Below are 7823 nucleotides of genomic sequence, written 5' to 3'. Positions count from 1 at the left end.
ACATCTTTTAGAGTAAGTGCTTCTCCAGAAGGATAAGAATGTTGAACAGTTGATTGGTCCACGTATATGGTTGTTCATTTGAAAAACACCTAATCTGAATAACACAGAATTAATTTAAAGACAAAATGTTAAATTAGATTTCAAACAAAGTGGCCGTTGGTGGTCCAGAAGTTAGCCTTTGGGACCCTACCGGGGGATTCCAATATTCAAAAATTTTTAAAAGAGCAATGTAAGTTTTTGTTGGAAATTAACAAGCCTCTGGTTGGTCCCCACGATTAAGTGGTTGTATTTGTAGGTGAGTTGCGGTGGAATCTTCTCCAAGTCAGCCTTAGAGGGTCATTCTCCAATCATTGCTATTTATGATTGTCATAGTAGTCGTGATTAGAGGTGTAACTAAGTTGAGCCGATCAAACGGCTAGAGGCACTAATTCGAGATTAACTTGACTCAAGATCAACTAGATTCAAAATACTCAAATTCAAAATTTAACTCGAGATCAATTTGGCTAAAATATTAACTGAGCCATTCTCGCACTCTGATTCAAACTTTGGTTATAATTAAAAATAAAATAAAAATATAATATAATATTTTAAAAATATTAAGCTATTAACATATGATGTATAAATATGATATTTTATATATATATATATATATATATATTCAATGATGTTTGTGAGTTATCGAGCCAAATATTTTGGTATTTCAATTCGATTTGAAAAATTGCTCGAATTATTAGGGTTCAATTCGAGTCCGATAAATATAGAGTTAAATTGAACTTCCTGGCTCATTTGCATCCCTATCATGGATGGTGAGAAGATGTGTTTAAATAAACCCACTCAAGCCATTACACCAATCACGGACGGCTGTAGCTAGGAGTTGGCTCTCTAGTGGACCGAATTAAAAAAATTAAAACTCAGATGACCTTAAAAATTTCATATGTTTAATTATAAAAAAAATTCTTGCAATACCAACTTCCATGATAATCACCTTTTGATGTAAAGCAAGGGACGGGAAGCCATTGTGGGGAACCTCAACCACCCACCATCCATTTAATCCCGGTTCCGCGGTCTTTCGCTCAGCACCACTCTTTCCGAGCCCTAGGAAAGTTCCAAAACCAAAAACGACCGGCGGTTGTATCCATCGCGCGAGAGAAGGATTCACCTTCCTTCGAACCCATCCACCGTTGGATCACCCATTGCGCGGTCCTACATATCTCTCAAAGCGAGCTATCGATGATCCAACGGTCGATGGGCGCCAAGGAAGATGAACCATTCTTTCGCGCCAAGGACACAACCACGATCCCGTCGCTTGCGCCCACGGAATTGACTTGGAGCTCTGCCGTAGACTCCGATGTGATGCGATGTAACGGCCTCCACGCACAAGCTAACATGGCATGGCCACCGAGTTGGGTGCGCGGCTCTTCCACAGCATTCACACTTCCACGTTTAGATTCCTCGTCCATTTAAACCATGATTTGATTGTCCCAAGGAGAAAAACCACATCACAGTGAAGACTCCATTGTGCATAATTGATATCTTTCAGCACATAATTATGATTATTCCTATGCGAAGTTATACCCTCTAGACATATGCACACGCATAAAATGAGCGATGAAGTCGCAAGTAGAGAATATCGTTTTTTTTTCCGCTTTCAAACAAATCAGTGATAATGCTATCACCATTCCATGAAGACTACTAGTTATTAAACTATATGTTTGTTTCACATTATCGTTTCAAGGATGCAACCTAAGCCATCCAAGTTGGTAGATGACTACCAGACGACTTTGACCAGGTCAGCGGTGGCCTTTTTTTTTTTTCCGACTTTCACACCATTTTAGAGGAGGGAGGAGTTCGTTTCTTTGTGGGCCCAACTCTCTTGTTCTTATTCGTCCAGTTAACGAGAGAATCTTTGAGAATGTCCTTTCATTCTCTGGTCTCTAAGGAACTGTAAAAGATAATGATAAAAAAAATCTCTGCTCTCCGAACACCACATGTGCTTGAAAGCGAGCCCATTTATTTAGTGGGGCTCGGCGCTTTCCGCTTGCCATTTGGTTCAATCGTCCTCCGGAACTCAAATCAAGTTCCAAACGTGACCACCGGTTTTTGCTGGATAACTTCGATCACTCGGAATCCAAGTACTGTTTTAAGTCCTGCCACGATTGACTTGACGTGCGTGAGCCACCATCGCGATGGCGTGCGGCGCTCGACGGGCCCAGCCAGGCGATTGACTTGACCAACGAGAGCCACCATCGCGATGGCGACATTCTGTCGACACTCGTAAACCCAAATTACGGAGGAAGCATCCGGACTTCACTAATTTGTTCGGAGATTTTAAACCTCCTATAACCACTCCCTTTTTTTTTTTTCCTCCCGTGCAGAGAAATTCCTCTGAATCTGACTCACACTCAACCTGGTTAAATCCCAGCATATTTCTGAGTATACACGAAAGCGAATTAATACCCAATTTTCGATTAGCTTACATATTGTGGCTACATTAAAATCATATTAAGGTTAGGCTGGACTTTGACAAAATCCAACCTCCTTCGTACAAGAGTTAAACAGTATTAAAAACTGTATATACAATAAAAAGAGATGATCTGTAAATATCAAAACTCAGAATCTAAAATATAATTCTACTTTGTGAGATCCACGCTCGATCAAACCCACTTGCGGTAAATTTTGATAAAAAAAGAGAGGGAGGGTGTAGATTAAAAAATGATGTAGTACGATATCAGTTCCATTTGAAAAAAATAGACATTATCTCAACAAGTCCCCCTCCATCGCTACCCCGGCGCATGTTCTCACGGCCCGAACGGCCGAACCGCTAAGATGTGCTCATTCTACCGATATTTCCAATATTTCTTTTTGGATTTCGCACTTCTCTCCCATAAAAACCACCACTCGCTTGCGCTACTCTTTGTTCCAAGTTCCAACCCCTCCTCTCTTCTTCTCACCTAATTCCAATCGATGATGAGACCCCTGGCCCTTCTCTTCTTCCTCTCCCTCCTCCTCTTGCCTCTTTTCACCGTCGCCGGAGACTGCGACTGCTCCCCCGACGACGGGGACCGGAACAAATCCAAAGCCCGGCCGCTCAAAATCGCGGCCTTTTTCTCCATCCTGGTCTGCGGCGCCATTGGCGTCTGCCTCCCGATCTTGAGCAAATCAATCCCGGCTCTCAGTCCGGAGAACGATATCTTCTTCGTGATCAAAGCCTTCGCCGCGGGCGTCATACTCGCCACGGGATTCATCCACATACTTCCGGACGCTTTCGAAAACCTGACCTCGCCGTGCCTCAATGATAACCCCTGGGGGAAGTTTCCCTTCGCTGGATTCGGGGCGATGCTTGGTGCCCTCGGGACGCTGATGGTGGATACTCTGGCGACGAGCTATTTTAGCCGGGCGGCGAGGGCGGTGGGCAATGAGGATAACAAAGGGGATGCCGAGATGAATGGGTCTGCAGGAGATCATCGTGTGGTCCACGTGCACGCCACCCACGGCCACGCTCATGGGCCCGCCGTCGATGGCTCCGAGAAGCTCGTACGCAATCGCGTCATCTCTCAGGTGTGATTTCTTTTTAAGTTTTTTTGATCTTTCTAGTTATTTTTTATATTACATAAAAAAAAAAAAATTTCCTCTTCAATTCGTTTGGCCGATAATGGAGGATCTTGATATTGTTCCTTTTTTTTTGATGTTTTAAAAAGGTTGTCAGTTTTCTGTATCAGAAAAAAAAATAAAATTGTCAGCTTTCACTGACAGCCGATATTTTCCAGTACATTGAAAGTGGATCGACAAAAGTCGTTAGTTTTGAAAATTATATTAGAATTAATATTGTTCCGTTTTGACTCTTTTTTTTATATTTTTATATTTTTATTGTATAATAAAAATAAATTTATATTATTAATTTAATAATATTATCAATGCTAGTATAATATTTAATTAATATTTTAGTTAAGTAGTTAGTAGTTAATTTTATTTTAGTTAATATTTTATTTTAATTTAAGGGATGCCATACTGACATTTTAGGATGCGTTTGGTTAGTCATTAAAAAAATATATTTTTTTAATTTTTTAATTTTAAAAAATAAAAATTAAAAACTAATATTTGATAATATCATAAAAAATAAAAAATAAAAATTAAAAAAATTAAAAAAATTATTTTATATATAAAATAAAAATTTTTTACTTTTTAAAATTATTTTTTTATTTTTAAATTTTTAAAATATCAAATCAAAAAGTAAAGAGTCTGAATCCTTCTCCCTCATCGAGCTCTTCACCTTCTCATCTTCTTTTTTTTCTCCCTTTCTGAATCTTTCTCCCTCATCGAGTTCTTCACCTGCCATCTCTAAACGTAACTTTTTGCTTTATAGCAACATAGTTACCAAACATTTTTTTTTATTTTTTTTATTTTTATTTAATAATAAAAATAAAAATAATAAAAAATATTTTTTAAAAATTAAAAATCAAAAAATGTAATCGAACACATCTTTAGATTTTACATATGTAATCTTGGTATTTGTTAGCTTTAAAACAAAGTATTATATATATATATATATATATATATATATATATATATATATATATATATATATATGTATGTATATATATGTATGTATGTATATAGGTATGTATGTATGCACATATATCTATATATATATATATATATATATAGATACACACATACAAATATTCACCTATATATATATATAGATACACATACATACAATAAAGTTTTACTGCATGCGTGCACATACAAACATACACCCGCATATACATAGATACAAACACATATATATATATATATATATATATATATATATATTTATGTATGTGTATATATATACAATAAATTCTTACTGTATGCACACGCATGTGTATATATATATATATATATACACATACATAAATATATATATATATATATATATATATTTTTTTTTTATTTCCCTTTTATGTAAGGAGTGGGTTAGCAGCAACTTGGCTAGTGGCCAAGTCGGTGAGAAGCTAGGAGCTAGGTGGACTGTAGGTTGTGGTCCATCTAGATGTCCTGTATCATCCTCGTGAAATAATAAAATATATGGAAATATACTCTTAAGGTTAAATCAAATATTTCTTAGACCATTTTTTTTGTATCTTTTTTAGTGAATTTGTTGAAACTATATAATTGTAAGGCAACTTACAAGGATTGGATGCATGTGGTGTAGGTATTGGAGTTGGGGATCGTGGTCCATTCGGTGATAATTGGGATATCGCTGGGTGCATCAGATAGTCCCTCCACCATAAGGCCCCTGGTAGCTGCTTTAAGCTTTCATCAATTCTTTGAAGGCATGGGCCTTGGAGGATGTATTGCTCAGGTATGATTTATTTGGATTTTTAAACCTAACAAACCATTTTCAAGAAGATTTCAGGCCAATAATTATTGTTTAGAAACTAGAGATTTCTGCTATATTAAGTAGACCACTGATATTCTTATCTGGACTAGGTTTAACCCATTTATTAATCAATCAAATGTGTCCTAGATCTCTACTAGTTTGCTTTAAACAATTGTAAAGGTTTAGTAACTGGGGATATCCCAGCAGCATGCTAGTTGAGTTAATTGGACATTGTACTGAGTCATACTATTTGGTTCTAATTGTGTGCGCATGTCCTCTTGCCATATGATAAAAGGAATTCGTGGAGCTCAAAAATGGTGGATTAATTATGAATTTGTTAGGTGAAATATCATGGTCCCTAGATTTGATATTAGCTACACCCATGCTTTTTGTTTCTCTTCTTTTACTAAAATTTAAAACGATAGATGAAATTGTCAAATGCTTAGTTGCATTAACCTTGCATGTTAGATTCTTCACCTTAGTTAAAATATGTATTCTTTCTCCTTCCCCATATGTTTCTAAACTTTTCAAGGCACTGAAAATTATTAAGTTACATGCCTTTTCCTAACCATTTGCCTTTCATTTGATCATGTAATGCATCAAGAATAATTCTCCATTGGAGGTTTAGTTTATGCAATGATTTTACTTAAGAGCCTATAAAAAAAAAATATTTAGTACTACTTATTAGGTATCCTATATTACCATTCAATTAAAACCTTTACAACTGACAATGAACTATTTTATACTGCAGGCAAAATTTAAAATCAAGTCAATAGCAACGATGATCCTCTTCTTCTCCCTCACAACTCCCGTTGGAATAGCAATTGGTTTTGGAATATCAACTGTTTATAATGAGAATAGTCCTACTGCTCTGATCGTTGAAGGCTGTCTCAATTCAGTAGCTGCAGGAATTTTAATCTACATGGCTCTTGTTGATCTTCTAGCCGAAGATTTTATGAATCCAAGAGTACAAAGCAAGGGAAAGCTACAATTTTGGATAAATGTCTCCTTGCTTATAGGAGCAGGCTTAATGTCTCTTCTTGCTAAATGGGCATAGACATTTAAATAGATAAGGACATCCTGGTGATAAATTTTTTTCCCTAATTCCTTTCTTTCCCTCCTTGCTATACTCAATTTATGCTTGGTTGATAAAACAGGGGATGTTTTCATTTTTCTTTTTCTCCCCTCTTGTAACGCAGGAAGTTTGAGCCATCTATAGTTTGAAATATATAAACATCTTGCTGTCAAAAGCTTGGTTTTGAAAGTTTACTCACCAAATGAGCACTTAAAAGATAGTAATTAAGAAAAAAGGGCTAGAAAGTAAATCAAAAATAAGTTCAATTTAGATTGCCATTTAAGAGTTTAGGTGTTATCCTAGCCTCCTAGCACCAAGATTAGAATAATCTCTGGCCTAATTTTTGAAATATGAATTGGATGCAACAAATATACTTTTTTAGGATTAAAATGAGAGCAAAAATAATGATATGCTTTGTTCTCGGAAACATATTTACGTAGAGCATGATTTCTTTTACAAAACATTAAGATTTCTAGAAATGGTGCCATTGACCATATTGGGCCATTAGAGTTCGGCCTGAGTCCTTGGAATGCTCCAAGATTTGTTGCACACCATTTTTGGATAAGGGCGGACAAGGTTGAGGTGGTTAAGTTTGATATGCAAAAAGGATAATTGAAGGTCTCCATTAGTTCGGATTCAAATAGAAGATTAGATAAATTCTAGAATGGTTTGAAGGAATTGGGTACTAGAATGGGAATAGGAATTCTAGGTAAGAAAGGAAATGCCCTGGTACCTCCAAATCAAATCCCAATTTTCCCTCACTATTCAATTGTCGTTCTGGGCTTATTTTGAAAAAAATGATTTTCTCTTTGTTTAATTGATTTTTCATAGATGCTCTATTTGGCCATTCCAATATCTATTATAGTCACAAACCAAATGCACTGAGAATTATAACTATTGCGGACAAGAGCTCGGCCCATCACGTGAGGTATTGTCCATTCTGACTCATGGGTCTCACGATTTTACTCTTTAAAAGATGCCTCATGTATAAGCGTACGATTTTACTCTTTAAAAGATATCTCATATATAAGCACGAGTCTCCTTTGACTCACAATTGATGTGGGATTATTGGTGCCCTCCACATTATTAGAACCACAACAGAGCTCCCTGGTCAAGGGAGACTCCGATATGTACAGTCCGAGGAGCTCCACAATCAGCCAAGGTAGAACAGTTCCAGGAAATCGAGACGAATCTCGACCCTTTTCTGGGGCACCATTGTTGCAGACAAGAATTTGACCTATTACGTTAGGGATTGTCCGCTCTGGCTCATGGGTCTTACGGTTTTGCCTTTTAAAAAGCGCCTCACGTGGAAAAATTTTTTTTTTTCTTATAAGGGCGAGTCTCTCTTGACTCCCAACCGATGTGGGACTGTTGGTGTCCTCC

The 7823-nt window shown here is 36.7% G+C and overlaps 1 protein-coding gene across 2 annotated transcripts; it reads left to right on the top strand.

The window, feature by feature from the left end:
- The first annotated feature begins 1864 nt into the window (after window positions 1–1864).
- Window positions 1865–6615, top strand: LOC105045889 (zinc transporter 8). 2 transcript variants are annotated; one of them, XM_010924320.4, is made up of 3 exons: window positions 2501–3558; window positions 5198–5347; window positions 6117–6615. In XM_010924320.4, the coding sequence occupies exons 1-3, from the start codon at window positions 2965–2967 to the stop codon at window positions 6420–6422; spliced, it is 1050 nt and encodes a 349-aa protein (XP_010922622.1). In that variant the 5' UTR covers window positions 2501–2964; the 3' UTR covers window positions 6423–6615. The 2 variants fall into 2 exon arrangements, with proteins under 2 accessions (XP_029120609.1, XP_010922622.1); XM_029264776.2 differs by lacking the exon at window positions 5198–5347 and having other exon boundaries at window positions 1865–3558.
- The last annotated feature ends 1208 nt before the right edge of the window (window positions 6616–7823 follow it).

This window comes from Elaeis guineensis, chromosome 5 (genome assembly GCF_000442705.2).
Source record: "Elaeis guineensis isolate ETL-2024a chromosome 5, EG11, whole genome shotgun sequence".
Classification (NCBI taxonomy): Eukaryota; Viridiplantae; Streptophyta; class Magnoliopsida; order Arecales; family Arecaceae; genus Elaeis; species Elaeis guineensis.
Note: the sequence above shows the minus strand (reverse complement) of the source record. Positions and strands in the feature narration are given on the sequence as shown.